The sequence below is a fragment of the Corylus avellana genome, chromosome ca1 (assembly GCF_901000735.1).
Source record: "Corylus avellana chromosome ca1, CavTom2PMs-1.0".
In the NCBI taxonomy this organism is placed as follows: domain Eukaryota; kingdom Viridiplantae; phylum Streptophyta; class Magnoliopsida; order Fagales; family Betulaceae; genus Corylus; species Corylus avellana.
This window is the reverse complement of record NC_081541.1, coordinates 15,597,386-15,616,336: the sequence shown is the minus strand read 5'-3', so window position 1 is coordinate 15,616,336 and position 18,951 is coordinate 15,597,386. Positions and strand designations below refer to the sequence as shown.

At 35.8% G+C, this 18,951-nt stretch overlaps 1 protein-coding gene across 1 annotated transcript; it reads right to left on the bottom strand.

Annotated features, from left to right (window-relative positions):
• Window positions 1-241: 241 nt before the first annotated feature.
• LOC132191545 (GPN-loop GTPase QQT2-like) lies at window positions 242-7,020 on the bottom strand. Its single transcript, XM_059606635.1, has 7 exons — window positions 6,761-7,020; window positions 3,653-3,813; window positions 3,178-3,316; window positions 2,805-3,031; window positions 2,067-2,357; window positions 891-1,096; window positions 242-704 (listed from the first exon to the last, which is right to left on the bottom strand). The coding sequence occupies exons 2-7, from the start codon at window positions 3,737-3,739 to the stop codon at window positions 410-412; spliced, it is 1,245 nt and encodes a 414-aa protein (XP_059462618.1). The 5' UTR covers window positions 3,740-3,813; window positions 6,761-7,020; the 3' UTR covers window positions 242-409.
• Between the last annotated feature and the right edge of the window lie 11,931 nt (window positions 7,021-18,951).

The following is an 18,951-nucleotide window of genomic DNA, read 5'->3' as shown; positions in this document are numbered from 1 at the left end:
GGAGAAGAAAGAAACCCGCACAACCCGCCCCGCCCTGAACCTTCCAAACTCACGTAGATATTGATCATTTTCTCGGGTGACGGGTTGAAATTTTCAGAACCCACAGTGTGCGGGGTGGATGAGAAAAATGCCGATACCCGCCCCGCCCCAACCTGTGCCCACCCCTAATGAACAGCATAATTCAAAAGTCGTGTAATTTATGGGAAACAATCATCCTTTCCTTCCATGAGACACAGTAACATATTCCAGAAGAAGCGAGTAAGAATTTTGAAAAAAGAAGAAGAATGATCAAAGACATCCAAAGTACATCAAAACAAAATGCAAAATTTTAGGTCAGTGGGTTTAGTTACTAGTGAAGGTCCTATACAAAAATGTGTTTCAAGAAAATGGCGCCAGCATAGGTGGCATACTAAAAGGAGAATTTGGAAACCTCTTCATCTTCATCCTCATCTATAAAATCTTCATCTTCAGAAAATCCCCCATGGTCATCGTCGTCGTCATCATTATCATCTTCCTCTTCTATCTCTCCACCTTCCTCATCCATCATGGTCGTTTTACTCCCGACTCCTTTGTCCTTCAGGCCAGTGCTCAAGACAGCAGCTTTCTCCGCGCCCTCCCTATCCTTCCGAAATTTATTAAGGTTTTCCTTCTTGCGCTCTTCCTCCAACCGTAGCTTCTCCGCCCGTCTCTTGTCAAGTTCAGCCCTACACAAACAAGAATAAGCAGCAAATAAATTAAAAAAAAAAATTTTAATAAAAAAAGGAAAAAAAAAAAGAAGTTTTGATTGTTTACTCTAATCATTTAAGGTAGCAATAGTCTTCCCAATCAATATAATTGTAGCAGAGGAAAAAAAACAAGGCAAGGAGAACATTTATCAATTCAAGCAATACTTATAGGTTTCCATGTATTCCTCAGAACTTGCTTCAATGGCCTTGAAGAAGGCCACCATTCCAGCACCAGAAACAGCAGAGACTCCAACAGACCGTAAATTCTTGTAGAACTCGTCCAGCACAAGGGAAAGGCTCTGAGTTAAAGTGGATGTGTAAGACTGATCTGAACTTACAGCTGCCTGAAATGCCTCAAAATCTTCCATCCACTGCATGCACATCATCATCCGAGACAAGGATATAAACACAAAGTGAATCCTATAAGTTATATATGTAAGTTAAACAGACAAACTAAGGAAATGAAGAAATATTTGGAGTCCCAGGTAAGAAGGGTGAGAAACAGCTCCCCAGACTCAGATCAGATTTAGACTGTCATATCAAAATGTTTGTCTAAAAGAAATATTGGTTTAAAAGAAGCAAAAGGAAAGGTATAAGATTTGAATTTCCAGAAAAGATGAGAAGTGAACAGAAGAGAGGATATTTAATTTTTCCTCTCTTTTTTTCCCGTTTGGCTATGAAGAGAAATGAGCAAAAGGTACTTACTAGTAAACGACTAAGCAGCTGAAGTAGAATTTCAAGACATCCTTGACGCCAGAATGAATCTAAGACAGTAATCACATTTTAAAAATATCGCAAGTTTGACAAACTTGAAACACAATACGGGGCGTTTGGCAAAAATTCTTACATGGTGTCTTCTGCTTTTTGGTTGAAAAAGTGTTTATGTAACATAAAGGTAAAAGTAATGTTAAGTAATGTTGAGTGTTTTCTGTTTGGAACTATTTTTAATGCTTTTGTTTTTTTGCTTAAAAAAATAAATAAATAAAAATTGGACAAAAAGTATTGCCAAATGAACCCATCTTTCCCTCGCAACCGCTACCCACATGATAGAAAATGCCTAGCTTTGAATAATCCAAACTTAAATCCACCATATCTAACCTGATTACTAATGAGTTTACCCAAATTTAGCTCCAAACACACTTTAAATCTAAACATATTGATATTTCTATTACCTTTATATTTTTAAATTTGTATTCTATAAAAATTCGAGTTTTGGGGTTTAGTTCGAAAGATTCAGCAATGTAGGACATGTCAAAAATTATCAATAAACAGAAGTATCAAGATTTAAATCATCTAACTTCAATATAACTTATTCACATAAAATGTTAATCAAATTCATACCTCCAAGGCAAATTGATGTTGAGCCACATCAGTCTTGTTGAATGCCAGCACAAGAGGCAACCGTGTCTTGTAAAGTATACTACAAGCATATAGCATATTGCTCATGAATGTAACTGGACTTGATGCACGAGGTGTATCGACTACATAAGCGATAACAGTAGGGAAGGTTGAAGCAAAAGCTTCTGTAATGATGGCACCAGAAGCAGACCACGTGAATATTTCAATCTGACCAGGAGTATCCACAAGAACATAATCAAGTGTATCTGCTCGCTTCTCAATCATAGAAATAACCTGATATTGGGTATTATAAAGATTACTATACAATATAAACGTACTTTGTGAAAAGTGAGAAAAATAAATAATAGGAAAAAAAAAATGAAGTGAGAGCATAAAACGAATTCAGAAATAAGCACATCCCACTGCTACAAAGTATCCATGACCAAAAGGTGCCTTGCATATGCAAGCATATTCATAGATACCACACTAAATGTATAATCAATATGCTTAAACCAGACAATTCCAAACTAAACATTTCTGCAAAAGAATTCATTAGAATGTTTATAATTGTGATGGGCCAGAGAGGACACTGAAAAATGGGTGCAAGACCACCCATTCTATAGATCGCAGAGCCATGGCCACATCAACGGCAGAGGTGAAGCTGGACGAGCAAAGCAATTACAACCTCCTGGCAGAATAATATACATACTTTAAAGCAGATACTTTGCGGGTAAGCTATACCTCATCAAACCTTGTAGCAAACAAGTTAAGCGATGTCAAAATTCCACCATTAGGTCCAAGATTGAATTGCTTCATCACTTCCTTGTACTTCACAGTGTCCCTTATATCAATGTTGGCGCCATATGGGAGGGTCATCACAGCAGGGTCAAGGTTCATCACATAACCCCGAATGTTTGAAGCCTGCGTGTGGCAGACCAGCCGATGAAGAAAAGTCGTTTTTCCGCTCCCTAAGCAAAATGAAAACACATACTTCAATCATTATCTCCAAACACTAACATAATCAAATAGTTTTCAAAAGCCTTAACACACGAATTTGACGAAATATAACTAATAAACTTTCAAGCAATGCCGATAAGATTCTACTATACATTACCAGCCATTCCTACAACAATAATAATAACTGGTTTTCTCCGGAAGTTGGGTGATGAAGTCCCTGCCTGCCCAGATGATGATCCCTCAATATGCAGCTTATCCATCGACTCACTAAGCTCCTCTTTTTCTTTACTATTTCCCTTTGATGTAGAACCAAATATAAATAAATAAATAATTGGTGACGTACACAATTCAAAACAACAAAATTAAGCTAAAATCTGAGATGGGTAGGTCAGTACAAGTTTAGAAAACTGGCGATGAGCCCCCAAATATGTTTTTACAAATTGGGACATGAGCCAAGAGACCCTAACCTCGTTTATACCAAAAAGTTGTTTAGCTCATTAAAGAGTAAAACTTGAACAGTGTCCCAATACTTTTACCCCATTTCTCATCAACCAAGCTGGGATAAACACCACACAAAAAGAACTAGTAATTGAAAAAATAAAAGAAAAAAGCTGCCGAGTTTGAGGGACTACTTGACTGTTTGATGAGTCCTTTGAGTCTGTTTGCATCGATGCGCCTTCTTCACCCGATGACTTGATATTCTGAGAATCAATATCCATTTATGCAGTTTTGAGCAACTCTTGCTACTACGCAAATCAGACTCTAGGCTCTCTTTTATTGGTTCTTTTTTTATCTGGCAATCAAAAGCAAAGTCAGTTTAAAGAAAGTTTTTGGGTTTAGAGAGAGAGAGAGAGAAAACAGAGTTAGAACAATTTTTTTTTTGATAAGTTAGAACTTAGAACATCTCCAGCCATGTTCTCTATTTTTACTATTCAAAAAGCAACAATCTCTACTTTAGCTTTTACTTTTTCAATACACACTTCAAAATATTCTCTATTCCTTTCTCTACTTTATTTAAATATTACTTTTCATTCTTTTTTTATTATTTTCTTTCCAACAATCATATTATCAAACATTCATCTTTCTCAACAGCTATATTTTCTAACCACCATATTTTCCAACAGTAAAAGTTCCTCAAATTCAATGAAAATTGAAAACCTGCTACGATCAGCATGACATCAAAACAATGTATCCACTAAACTATAACCCCACAAAATCAAATAACGCTTAGACAAACTCAAATTCTCTGACATTCCGCACTCCCATTCAGCTACTCCCAAAGCTACCCCAAAAATAGGATCAACATTTCAATCCCCAATCCCCAATCCCAACCCCCCACCCCCCCCCCACCCCTTTTTTTTTACTTTTTTCTTTCTATTCCTGTTCATTCAATAAAACCAAATATAACAGAAAATTCAAAACCCAAAACATTCATTTTTTCCTTTCCCTTTCTCAGCAAGGGTCAAAGTTCCTAAATTCAATGAAAATTGAGTACTTACTGCGAACAGCATGACTTCAAAACAAAGTATCCACTCAACTATAAACCCTCAAAATCAAATAACGCTTAGACAAACCCAAATTCTCAAACAGTCTCACACACCCATTCAACTACTGCAAAAGCTACACAAGAAATAGGATCAACATATCAAATCTTCAAAAAAAAATTCTATTCTTTCCATTTTTTTTTCTTTTCCTGTTCATTGCATAAAACCAAATATAACAGAAAATAAAAACCCCAGAACACTCTTTTTTCCCCCTTTCCCTTTCTCAGCAAGGCTCACAGTTCCTCAAATTCAATGAAAGTCATCAAAACAAAGTATCCGCTAAACTATAACCCCAAAAAATCAAATAACGATTAGACAAACTCAAATTCTCTGACAGTCGCGCACTCCCATTCAGCTACTGCAAAAGCCACACAAGAAATGGGATCAACATATACAGTCTTCAATTTTTTTATTTTTTTTTTATTTTTTTTTCATTATATGAAACCAAATATAACAGAAAATTAAAACCCCAAAACACTCATTTTTTCCTTTCCCTTTCTCAGCAACAGTCAACGTTCCTCAAATACAATGAAAATTGAGCACTTACTGCAAACAACATGACATCAAAACAGAGTATCCACTAAACAATAACCCCACAAAATCAAATACCGCTTAGACAAACTCTAATTCATCGACAGTCTCACACTCCCCAGCTATACTGCAAACGCTACACAAGAAATAGGATCAACATATTCAATCTTTAATTTTGTAATTATTGCTAACAACATGGCATCAAAACAAAGTATCCATTAAACTATAACAACACAAAATCAAATAACGCTTAGACAAATAAAAATTCTCTGACAGTCTCACACTCTCACACTCTCATTCAGCTACTGCAAAAGCTACACAAGATATAGGATCAACATATTCAATCTTCATTTTTTTTTTTCCTATTTACTTTCTTTTCTTGTTCATTGCCTAAAACCAAATATAACAGAAAATTAAAACCCAAAAAACTCTTCTTTTTTTTCCCTTTCCCTTTCTCAGCAAGGGTCAAAGTTCCTCAAATTCAACGAAAATTGAGTACTTACTGTTAACAGCATGACATCAAAACAAATTATCCGCTAAACTATAACCCCACAAAATCAAATGACGCTTAGACAAACTCAAATTCTCTGACAGTCTCACACTCGCATTCCGCTACTACAAAAGCTACACAAGGAATGGGATCAGCTAGTCAATCTTCAATTTTTTTTTTTCTATTTTTTTTTCTTTTACTGTTCATTGCATAAAACCAAATATAACAGAAAATTAAAACCAGAAAACACCTTTTTTTTTTCTCTCCCTTTCTCAGGAAGGGTCAAAGCTCCTCAAATTCAATGAAAATTGAGTGTTTACTGCGAACAGCATGACTTCTAAACAAAGTTTCCACTAAATTATAACCCTACAAAATCAAATAACGCTTAGACAAACTAAAATTTTCTGACAGTCTTACACTCCCATTCAGCTACTGCAAAAGCTACACAAGAATAGGATCAACATATACATTCTTCAATTTTTATTTTTTTTTATTTTTTTTCCTTTTCAGTTCATTACATAAAACCAAATATATGAGAAAATTAAAACCCCAAAACACTCTTTTTTTCCTTTCCTTTTCTCAGAAACGGTCAAAGTTCCTCAAATTCAATGAAAACTGAGTACTTACTGGGAACAGCATGACATCAAAACAAAGTATCCGCTAAACTATAGCCCCACAATATCAAATAAGGCTTAGATAAACTCAAATTCTCTGACAGTCTCACACTCCCATTCATCTACTGCAAAAGCTACACAAGAAATAGGATCAACATATTCAATCTTCAATTTTTTATTTATTTATTTATTTATATTTATTTATTTATTCTTTTTCTTGTTCTTGTTCTTTTCTTTTCCTGTTCATTAAATTAAACCAAATATAACAAAAAATTAAAACTCCAAAACCCTCATTTTTTCCTTTCCTTTTCTCAGCAACCAAATAGATTATAGAACTGAGATTAAACACATAAAAAAATGATAAGAGCAAGATAACTTTAAAATCACGAAACCCTTTTTTCAACAATTACTTTTCTTACTTTCATAGAGATTAACTCAACCCAATTTTCGCTTTCGAAATAAGGGAAGTAGTTCAAAAACACAAAGCTAGCGGATTTCTTTAAAACCCAGAAAAGAAGATAAGGGATTAAGCCATATAGGCGAAAGAATCAAGAGTTAAACCTTCTGGGTACTGGCTTTGGAGCGCTTGAGGGCGCTGTTGAGTACTGGCTTCGGAGCTGGAGCAGGAGAAGAAGAAGAAGAAGAGCCGCAGCCCGTAGAACCGGTTCTAGAGCACTGGTGCTGTTGTTCTTGCTCTTGTTCTCGTTCTGGTTTTTGATGTGAAGGAGGAGGCAATTGCAGCACAAGAAGGTGCACCAGGGTTGTGCGGGAGAAAGAGAGAGAAAAGGTCTGTAATGGTTCGCCGGGTTTACAAATTACAAGTGGATTTTACTGGCCTGCGTCTCAAATAAAAGGGGAAAAAAAATTCACTCTATTAAATTTGGAGAAATAAATAAATATTTTTTTTACTTGTCCGTATAAAAGAGAAGGAGGATTCGAACTAATGAACTAGTAACCTCCGCTTTACACCTGTCTCTACTTTTATTAAATATTATTATTTTACTAATTTTAAACCAATCAAGAAGGAGGAAGGTAAAATATAAGCTTAAAAAATTATATAACTTTACTTTTTTAGCTCTTGAAATGTAGGGAATATCTATGACAATAATTAAATATAAAGTAGAGAAAATGACTTGTTAGCATTTATAATTGACTCCTCAAATAAAAGCTAAATTTTAGGAGAAAAAAATCACTTTATCAAATTTAGAGTGCCACTTTAAAACAAGTCAAACCTCAAACTTTCTATACTTTTCTCTACTTTAGTTAAATATTATTATTTTATTAGTTTTAAACCAATCAAGAAAGAGGAGGGTAAAAAATTATATAACTTTAGCTTTTTGGCTTTTAGAATGTAGGGAGTATCTATGACAAGATTTAAATATAAAGTAGAGAAGAGAGTTTGTTAAATGAGTGTTTTTATGAGTTTTGTTAGATCTTTAGAGAAAAGCTAAATAGAAAGAATCCATTGTGAATGCTCTTAATGAGTGTTATCATGAGTTTTGTTAGATTTTTAGAGAAAACGTAAATATAAAGAGCCCGAGCCCGAATGCTCTAATAAGGTTTTCTGGTTCTTTTTCCTTTTTGGATTTGGCTTATGCGGTAGAATTTTTAGATGGCTCAGATTTTACGAAGGAATTTTTAACAAAAAAGGTCATGGCGTCTACTAACTTTCTTTGAAGACTTTACGACAAAAGCCTTGGGGTTCTTCAAGGGCTTCTCAAATGAAGTAGATCAAGTTTACCTTTCGGAATCCATCTTGCTTGCCAATAAAAAGCAGTCGGGTAGGGTATAATCTCCAAGCGGAATAGTGTGTGAGTCGGTTCGGAAGAAAACTTCTGTTTCCAAATTCCATCGGGACAAAGGTCGAAAGGGGGCTTTCCAATTTGATCACGACACTGCAATTATCTACCACATGGACAAAGTAGGAAGAGAATTTGGTTTAGGAATCGTTGTCGTTTTGTGATTCTTAACACCCTCTTTGACTAGGTTTAGGAATATGGGTTTGTAGGCGGCGCCGGCGAGACAAGATTGTTGCTCCTATAAAAAACCTCCTCCTTTTTTTTCTTTTTTTTTTTTTTTTTTTTTACACCACCAGATTTTTATTCAACCATAATGTCAAGGAAATTGCCTCAGGAAGTGGTGCTGAATATACTCCCCAGTCTTCCCCTAAAAGTCCCTGTTCCAATTCTGTTGCGTCTGCAAAATCTGGAGTAGTCTCATCGGAGCTTGTTGTGCCTGTGATGATAGCGGTCTTTGTAAGAAAAGAATATTACTTTACTTTACCCACAAAACATGAATCCTGTTATGCCTTCTCTCCCAACTAGAGAGAGAGGGATTAGGCTCACAAGCATAGCAGGCTTCGGCGTCGACAAGATTGTAAGTGCAGTGGCCCAAATAATTAACTAAGCTTAGATAGCTTAGTTAGAGCATTAATTTGGATTTTGGGTCACTAGGAACAATTGGAAGGATATTTTTGGAACTTTGGACTTTCTGTCTAAACGTTCGCATCGGGGACCACGCGAATGTTCGCCTGCAAACAGTACACGAACGTTCGTGCAGGAACCAGCTGAACGTTCGTTGACATTTGGTTGACCAGTGGATAATGCTCGAGCGTATGATGCAACCTTAAAACCGTTGAGTAAATAGTACACGAACGTTCGCTACATTTTAGAATTGCCCTTGCAGAGCTCACAGCTTTTCCCACCTATAAATACCTTCCCCCTCTCGACCCTTAAGCCCCATTTTCGCCCTTGTACCCTCTGGAACCCCTGTGTGAGTGTTTTTGTGAGTTGTGAGAGTTCTTGGAGGAGGAGAGGTGATTTCTTGGAGGCCTTGTTTCAAGAAGGTAACCTTCTGTGCTTAAGCTTTCTTTTTGCATAGTCGTTATATTACTTTAAAAGTTAGCTTAGTTGTTGGTTTAAACTTCTAGCTAGGTTGCGCCTTTAATCTTGACCTAAGCTTGGTTTAGCATTTTCTTCTTGTTGAACGTATTTTCTTATGCATGGAAATGTTTTTTTGGGATAGGAGGTGTTAGAAATCCTTTTGATAGCCTTAAGACCAGTTTGGAAGGTTTAGAAGGACATTTGGACCAAATGAGGTTCTACTTAAACCTTCTGGTCAAATGTTCGGCCAGGAACCCGAACGCTCGCCCAGAAGCACCTTAGGGGAATGCCACTTTGGCTAGTCATTCAATAGCCATGTTTTCATGTCTTAGGTTTGTTCTAGTTTGGACGTAGGACTAATGTTAGGTTTTCCACATATTTAGAGAACCTGGACCCCTTGGAGGACTTTTTGGAGGATTTATACGACCCTGGTGAGTACTAACTCATATAATGCTCGCTATTTCTTTTCCCGCATTGCACGACTATTTTGTGTATCAAACATGCATATTTACAATTCTCATGAAATATATTTTGTTGTATCATGAACTTTATGATTTGTGAAAATGTGTTATTTAACAAGATAATGAAATGATGAGACTTGTAAAAGCATGTATGTAAAATATAGACAAGACTAATTGCATTGTATGACATGGTACATCAGTACGTGCAGGATAACAGTCATGGGCTTACTACACACATTAACTTTATGGTCAAATGTATGTTATATGGGCCTTGGATCCAATGGTTATTTGTGATTGGCGCAGCCATGCCTAATGGTTGGTCACTACATGGCTGTGAAGTGCTAAAATATTCATATTTTTAGCCCTTAACTTGGATATCTTAATCCTTTAGTTTTAGTTAATTTATGTCATTTTAGTTCTTTTATGTGTTTTCCTTATTTTTGTAGGTCATTGGAAGAAAAATAATCAATCTCATAAGTTTTGGACTTAAAAGAGCTATTTTGGGAATATTGGAGGCACTGGTAGTGCGATCAAGCGCACTACAGGCGAGGACCACAAGCGCAAGGCACCTGCGATCGAGCACCCAACACAAAGAGGATCAATTGCAGTCCTGCGATAAATCGCACACGAGCTGCGATCGAGCGCACCAGTGCGTGATGGGCAAGTCAGCCGCCAGCCTTGATATGGAAAGTGCAATTCCTAGGGTTTTACAACTTAGTGCGAACTAGGGCTCAAAACCTACAATTTTTAGTGTTTTTAGAGTATTCCTAAGGCTTATAAATAGACCCTTAAACCTCTAGAATACAAACAATTTCCAAGGAGAAGAATTGGAGCTCTTCAAGTTCAAGTTTTGGGTTTATTCTTTTCCTTTATTTTATTTTATGAAGATGTTTAACATCAAACTTATGTGTAACTAATTTATTTAGTAGGGCTAGATTGAAGCCGTAGTTATGTTTAGTTAATATTCAATATTGGCGCCTTTGTGATGATCATGTTGTGATATTTAACTTGATTAATTTTTGCTTTCATGAATTCCTCATATGTGTGTGCCTGATCAACATATGCATGTGGTATGGACTAGTTAGTTAAATCAATTTGAATGACCGAGTCCTGGGTTTAATAAAAGTAACAAAAGAAATCCACACCGGGTTCTTGGGTTAATCAACATGGGGAACCAGGAGTATACACCCATGCCCTAAGCCTCATGTGTTTGTCGATTTCCACAGAATCATGCTTTCTTAAAGAACAGCTTAGTATACACCCATGCTAAATCCTTTAAGAAAGAAAAGAGTTAGAGTATACACTCATGCCTAACTTATTGCTTAGGGAAATCTATAGCTTAAGGAGTATACACCCATGCCCTTAGGTTGACAAACATTAGATATACATAGCATGATCAAAACATTGGCATACTGATATATTATCTAAATATAATTAGTGGTGGATATCAAAGCCCTACATTTTTATTATTATCAAATCAAAAACCAATTTTTGTTTTATTTTACTTTTGGAATTTATTTTAGACAAAATTTAGCAATCTTTGTGGGAATGACCCCGTACTTGCACCCTATACTATTATGTTGACCTCATGCACATGTAGGTAAAATATACAATTATTTGCCTATTAATTTAGGTAGATATTTGTAACAACAAGTTTTTGGCGCCGTTGCCAGGGATTGCAGCAAATTTTATTTAGAATTATTTTCCTTTAATTGTGTTATTTTAATTTAGTTTTATTATTTTATATTTTTTCATAGTTACTGTTCTGCCTCTGGAGGTGCGCTTGAGCGCCCAACCAGGGCGATCGAGCGCACCTCACAGTGCGATTGATCGCACATCTAGAGAGCAGCAGAGTTACTACACTAATTATAGATCTTTTTTTTTTTTCTTTTTCATGCAGAGTCAGTTGAGTCTGCATTTTCGTAAGTTATATTTTTAATTTGTTTTTTCTTTTACCTTTTTGTTATTTTATTTTCAATTTCACACATGTCGGGAGGCATTTCGACGCCCCATGGACCATGTTCTTTATGTCATGACCCTTATCACCATATTAGAGAATGTCTTATAATGCAACAAATTTCTAACAAATTGAATGGGCATAAGAACACATCGTTCTCTAGAACGGGGAACAGCCGCCTATTTTGATTCTTGTAACCCAACATGGAGCCAACAGTCCAATCTCTCACGGCAAGCTCAAGCTCCTGGAATTCATGCTCAACAATCTCATGGACTGCAACATCACTCATATCAACAATTCTATGATCATGCATATTCCTCTCAAACATCTCCACAACAACAATATCAAGAAGAACCACCTCCTCCAAAAAGGTCTGCCTTAAAAGAAGTAGTTGCTGCCTTAGAAAAACAGTGTGCTAACTTTACAAAACATGCGGCAGCTCATCTTAGCCGCATAGAGGAAAGAGAGCAATCATTTGAATGGATGAAGGCCCACCTCAAGCGAAAATCAGATACACTTAAAAAAGAAAAAGAAGAAGAGTGTCAAGGTCAGTTGGTGGCCAATCCTAATGAGCATTACATGGAGGAAGAATGCACCTACCATCATGCGCAAGCTGTCACACTGAAGAGCGAAGAGGTGGTTGAAAATCAATTGGAAGAGGGGAAGGAGGAGCAAACCAAAGTTCCACAGGAGCCACATTAGGAAAAGAAGAAAGCACTAAGATTTTTTCACCATTAGCTCTTATTCCTGAAACACCAAGAGGCTAAGAGAGAAGTCTGTTAGAGCTACCACATGAGCAAATTGAGGACATCAAGATAGACAAGCTCCCTGAGTTTTCTTCTTACTATATTCCAGTTTATGATTCCCCACCGGATGAGCAACTGTTTGTGAAAACTCAGAGTGGTCCTCCTCGATTTATAGACACTCGAAAGTACCTTGCAACAGAAAAGATTTATTCCCTTTGGTGCAAGAGAAGGAAAGATTGGTGCTTCAAGTTTAAAGTACCACAGTCTGGCTGAAGACGTTAAACTTAGCGCTCATGGGAGGCACCCCACAGCATATCCTTTTTATTTTTGTTTGTTTGTTTGTTTTATTTTTATTTTTATTTTATTTTATTTTGTTGTGTTTGTTTTATTTTATTTTGCTTTGTTTCTATTTTCCTTTGTTACTTTAGTGTTTTAATTTTCATGAACAAGTGTGCTTCAGTTCAAGTTTGGGGGTGTGCTATGAGCCATGCCATTCCAAACATGTCATTCATCTCCTGGGTAAATTCTTTCCATGTTATAGACACATTGAGGATAATGTGTAATTTAAGTTTGGGGTATGGGAGACACTTTACACACACTTTGTCCCAGTTTTATTTTATTTTTATTTTTTGTAAAAAGAAAAAAAATTGTGTAAAAAAACAAAAATTTGTCCCAGTTTTATTTTTGTTGTTTGTGAAAAGAAAAAAAATATATATATGCATGTTCATGTTTGTTTTAAAATTTTGGTTGATCTTAAAAATTGTGATTTGATTTCATGAGTGAGCTTAAAATTTTGAACACATGATCTGATAATTGAGTTTTTCAGTTTGGTTACTTGCTTATGACAGTTGAGAATTCACATATTTGATTTGATCATACACAAACACATTAGCACATAATTTGTGGGGTATGACATGAAAGTCTAAAATGTGTGTTTCTAAGTCTTAGGTGAAACTCGATGACTTATTAGATGGATACTTTGGCATATATATACGTGATAAAAATAAAAAATAAAAAAAAATGGGAAAGTCCACATACCCCCCTCAAACTACCACTCAATTGACAATGTCCCCCCAAACTTTAAATTGCGACAATGTACCCCCCAAACTACCAAAATATTGTCAATGTCCCCCTCATTGACGAAACTACCCTTAGTAAAATTTTTTTAAAAAAAAATACTAAAATTTCTGGAAAAACCTAAAATTAAAAAAAAAAATCTTTTTATTAGAAAAAAAATTAAAAATTTTCGTTTTTTTAAAAAAAAAATTGAAAATTTTTCGTTTGTTTTTTGTTTTTTGTTTTTAAAATGTTTTCTTTTATAATTTTTAAATAAAAATTTCTGTTTTAAAAAAAATTAAAATATTCGTTTTTTTAAAACATATTTTTAAAAAAATCTAAAAAAAATGAAAATTGATTTTTAAAAATAAAAAATAAAAATTTCGGTTTAAAAAAAATCATTTAAAAATTAAAATAATTTTTTTAAAAAAATTAAAATTTTCGTTTTATTTTTTTTTTTTTTGAATTTTAGGGGTATTTTTGTCATATTGATAAATATATAGGGGTATTTTGATCTTTTTGCTAGCTTTGGGGGGGATATTGACAATATTTTGGTAGTTTGGGGGGTACATTGTCGCAATTGAAAGTTTGGGGGGGACATTGTCAATTGGGTGATAGTTTGAGGGGGGGTATGTAGACTTTACCAAAAAAAAAAAACGATCATTGATAAGCTTTTCACTGAGTAACTGGACCTCTTGTCTCAAAGCATTGAGTGTTTACGTCAAAAGGTGAAAATTTTTTATTTGATTGATGTCATGGTTAGATTGGTTTTGTAGCCTTTTTGACTCGAGTTAGTAAGTCCTTGGGGTGTCTCTACACCTAATGCCAAAAAACCATCTGGTTTGGGAATCATTCACTTAACACTCGTTACATGGGTTAATTAGAATGCTTGAGGGAACCAAACATATGCCATCGTTGTTCATTCTAATAGGGATGTCAGTGAACTTTGAGATGTGGAGACATTGTACATTGGAAAGATTTGGAAGCCTCATAATTTTGTGCTAGTTCACCTTATATTGTTTTCAAACTTGTGATGTTTTGGCGTGTCCTTTGTAAGTAATTGACCTTTGAAATTCCACTTCATTGTGAAGATGGAGTTCATCTTTTAACGCTTGCTAATGAATGAAAATCATGATCTTGAATTTATACTTTAATTTTTGGAATGATATGAACTGTGCATGATGTTTGTGGGTAACATTTTTGAAAAACCCTCACGAGACTTCACTCGTCCTCTAGGGAATTCCTAGAGGTTTAAAAGGCTTGTTGCATACGCTAAATGCAATCGTACATTCCAAGAAAGATGGATTTATCTTTTTCTGTTTTTCCATTTAGTCTTTAGTTTTGTATTGCTTAGGGACTAGCAATATACAAGTTTAAGGGAGTGTTAAGTGCTAAAATATTCATATTTTTAACCTTTAACTTGCATATGTTAATCCTTTAGTTTTAGTTAATTTATGTCATTTTAGTTCTTTTATGTGTTTTTCTTGTTTTTGTAGGTCATTTGAAGAAAAATAAGCACTCTCAGAAGTTTTGGACTTAAAATAGCTATTCTGGGTATATTGAAGGCTCTGGTAGTGCGATTGATTGCATGGGAGCTGCGATCAAGCACACTACAGGCGAGGACCACAAGCGCAAGGCACTTGCGATCGAGTGCTGATGTGGTATTTTTGTGACCAAAAATATCAATTATAAAAATAACCACTCGCAATAGGACGAATCTTTGTAGGATACGGCTATAGAGAGGGTGTCGAACCTCAAGGACTGCAGGGGTTTAATTATCAAAATTAAAAGATCAAAGTTAACTTAATTAAAATGGGTTTTGATTTGATTTGCTTAAAAACTAAAGTGCATGAAAATAAAAGAGATTTAAAATAAGAGAGAGAGAGAGTAGGGTATTGACTTCACCTCTATCCGCACAACAATGGTTAATCATAATTAATCCCATAAATTCATTTTATGCATGTTATAAATAAACAAGAAACTACCTTATTAAAGAATAAGCATAATCTATCTTCGGTTGGCACGGATCGTCCACCTAACCACTAAGACGCGGTACGACCCGTCTTCCCTAGGTATAAATTATCAAATTCTATAACAGGATACATACAATCAATGAATAAGTGTAACCCATCTTCGGTTGGCACGGACTGTCTACCTATATTACACTAAACTAGGGTGTAGTACAATCCGTCTTCCCAAAGCATGGCCTATCAAATCCTATTGATCATATGTCAATTAAACCCATTGTATAACCATCATCCTCATAATCACCGAAAACAAGAATGATTTGAGATCAATAAAAGTAAAATACTTTCTAAGACAAGAGAAGAATTTCACAAATATTGATTTTGGAATTTAAGAGCAATTGCATTTAATAATTAAGAACATAAATCAATTGTGGCAATCCTCATAATTATACAATCAACATGCATAAATTGAAAATCTAGAAATTAAATACAATCAAACCATTGTGCTTGGAAAGGGCTACATCAATACCCCACGAAGGGGTTTAGCTGCTCATGATCTCCTAAGCTCCAAAGACAATTTACTGAATTTTGCTCTAAGAGGCGGTGTGTTTTTTCTCAATGCTTAGAGGCCTATTTATAGGGCTTAGGAGAGTCCTAAAAGCTCTAGGAATCCTATAAATTTCGGAGATTTAAGTCCAAGTCCAATTATGATAAAGAAAACCTAAGTCCAAATCGGAATAGGATTCGCCCAGAATTGCGTTCCTATCTTGCGGGGAAATTTTAGCAATGTGGCGCTCCGAATTAGGAAAATGCTATTTCACAATGATTTGTATAAATTTGAGTTAGCTTTCCAGTACCGCTTGAATCACCTCAATCGGATATTTGAGCTGAAAGTTATGGCCAAAATACCGAGACATATGCAGAATCCAATCCGATTTTGACTCCAATTTGAGAAATTCCGAATTAATCCTTTTCTTTATTTGATTAAACTTAACCATGATTGGTTAAGCTTAATCATATCTTCTAGGTCTTCTCAAAGTGTGCTTTTAAGCCCAAAATGAATGGAATTAATTGCATCTTTATTTATAACCTGAAAACACAAAAACAAAACAAAATCAAACAAATAACAACGCTAAGGAATTAACATATGCAAATTAAGGGGCTTGAATGTGCAACATTCGGCGCTTATCACACCCCCAAACTTACATATTGCTAGTCCCTTAGCAATACAAAACATAAAATAAACTGAAAAACAAAAAGATAAGTCCATCTTTCGTGGGATGTATGATTGCATTTAGCGTATGCAACAAGCCTTTTAAACCCCTAGGAGTTCCCTAGAGGACGAGTGAAGTCTCGTGAGGGTTTTCCAGGAATGATGCCCACAAACATTGTCATTATTATGTCATTCAAAAGGATAAAGCATCACAAAAATAATGGTTCTCATTCATTAGCAAGCTTAAAATTATAAACTCCATCTTCAAAATTCCAAGGAATTACAAGTCAAATCACTTACCAATGACAGATTGAGATACACAAATTTCAATTAGTGCAAAGTGAACTAACACATAATCATGAGGCTTCAAAATAATTCCAATATGAATGAATTATCATCTCATAATTCATTGGACTTCATATCAAATGAAACAATCAAGGCATACATTTTTTATTTATTTATTTTTTTTTTTCTTGTAGGCTTTGCAATGCTTAGCTCCCTTAAGCTTTCTAGTTGACCCATGTATCGAGTGTTAGGCCAATGTCTCCCAAACCAAATGGCTTTAGGGCACTAGGTGTAAAGAGACCCCTAAGGACTTACTAACTCGAGTCAAAAAGGCTACGAAGCTAAGCTAGCCATTTTATTAATCAACCCAAAAATTTCACTTTTTGACGCGAACACTCACTGCTTAATGAGGCAAGAGGTCCGGTTACTCAGTGAAAAATTTAAACTTGATTTTTTTTTCTTTTATTATTTTTTTTTTATCATTATATAGCATGCCAAAGTTATTCATCCAATATGTCACCCAACAAAATTCAAGATATTGAAAACAAACATAATTGGTGTCAAAATTCATACCTCACAGACATGTGCTAGTGTGCTCAAGATGGATTTAAATTGAAACAAGAAGCATCTCATGTTGCCAAAAGTAAGTAACAAGACTTAAAATCCCTAAGTCATATGATCATGTGTTCATAACTTTAAGCGTATCAATGAAATTTAAACCAAAATCAAAGCTCAACCATATGCTTAAGAATGACATAACAACAAAAATGGACCGTGTTTTGTTTTTCCATACCCCCCAGCTTAAATCATACATTGTCCCCAATGTATGTATAGAACTAAAGATTAAGATCAGGAGTACAGAAATACCTGAATGAGCAGATCGGGGCATATCATACTCCCAAACTTGAATGCAAAAACACATGTCCTAAAAATAAAGTGATACTCCAACCAAATACCAATCAAGTGCACACATTGTTGTAAAAAGATAAACAAAGAATGAAACAACAATGGATAAAATAAACCTGGATGGAGATCATATGCCCTGGTGGAGTGGAGGGTCAAGCGCACAGGGCTTGCACTTGATCCTAGGAGGTATTTCTCAATGTAAGTTTGAGTCCCGAAGGATCTTACCTCGATCCTTCAGAAGTCCAACCAAGCTCTTCCATCCCTTCTTCTTTATGATCATGTAGCACTCCACAAGGAAGAGGATTCTTCTTAACATCCCAAAATTGCTTCTCTCAGCTAATAGGTCTTGATGCTCCCCATGACGATGTTCAGGGTGTTTGTCCCGAACTGGTTTCATGATCAACCTCTTATCTTTATGGGAGCTCTCAAAAACTGGGGTAGCTAGGGAATTTGCCAAAAAAATTTCTACCCCAATGAAATCAACTTCAGCAACCTTTGAATGAAATATGTCCCCTGTGGGGTTGTCATCAGGTGGTGGAGTACTTGAAGTGAGAGGCATTGGCTCCGGTGGGTTGCTCCATGATGGGGCTCTAGATGGAGGATCAGGAGGTGGGTCTTCAACAGTTTCTCCAATGTCATCCAAGAAAAAACATGCATTCTGATCAAGCGCATTCTGGAAGGCATTGAAGATGTTCAATCTGATCTTCATATTCCCAAAAGAGATCTTCATTACTCCAGTCCGGCAATTGAGACATGCATTGGCTGTGGCAAGGAAATGACGCCCAAGGATTACTGGAATCTGCTTCTCTGGATTTAAGACCGATTCTGTGTCCAGAACTATAAAGTCAACTGGATAGTAGAACTTGTCCACCTTGATAATGACATCTTCCACAATCCCACGGGGTTTCTTGATCGAGCGGTCAGCTAATTGCAAGACAGTACTTGTCGGTTTCAATTCCCCTAGGCCCAGTTTCTGATACACCGAGTATGGAAGCAAATTAACACCAGCTCCTAAGTCGAGGAGAGCTCTCTCAATCTCGGTGTTTCCGATGACGCATGAAATTGTAGGCGCTCCAGGGTCTTTGAACTTCGGAGGAGTGTTATGCTGAATCAGAGAGCTTACTTGCTCGGTGAGAATGACCTTCTTGGGAATGTGCTTCTGATTCTTCCTCTTTTGAGTGCACAGGTCCTTGAGAAATTTTGCATAGGCTGGAATTTGCTTGATGGCCTCAAGGAGTGGGATGTTGATTTGAACCTGCTTGAAGGTTTCCATCATGTC

Excerpts from the sequence above, each read along its gene's own strand:
- LOC132191545 (XM_059606635.1), bottom strand. The coding sequence starts at position 3,739 with ATGGATATTGATTCTCAGAATATCAAGTCATCGGGTGAAGAAGGCGCA. Across the intron at positions 2,358-2,804 it reads TTGCTACAAGGTTTGATGAG|GTTATTTCTATGATTGAGAA; the intron begins GTATAGCTTACC and ends ACCCAATATCAG. Across the intron at positions 705-890 it reads GAATACATGGAAACCTATAA|GGCTGAACTTGACAAGAGAC; the intron begins GTATTGCTTGAA and ends TTGTTTGTGTAG.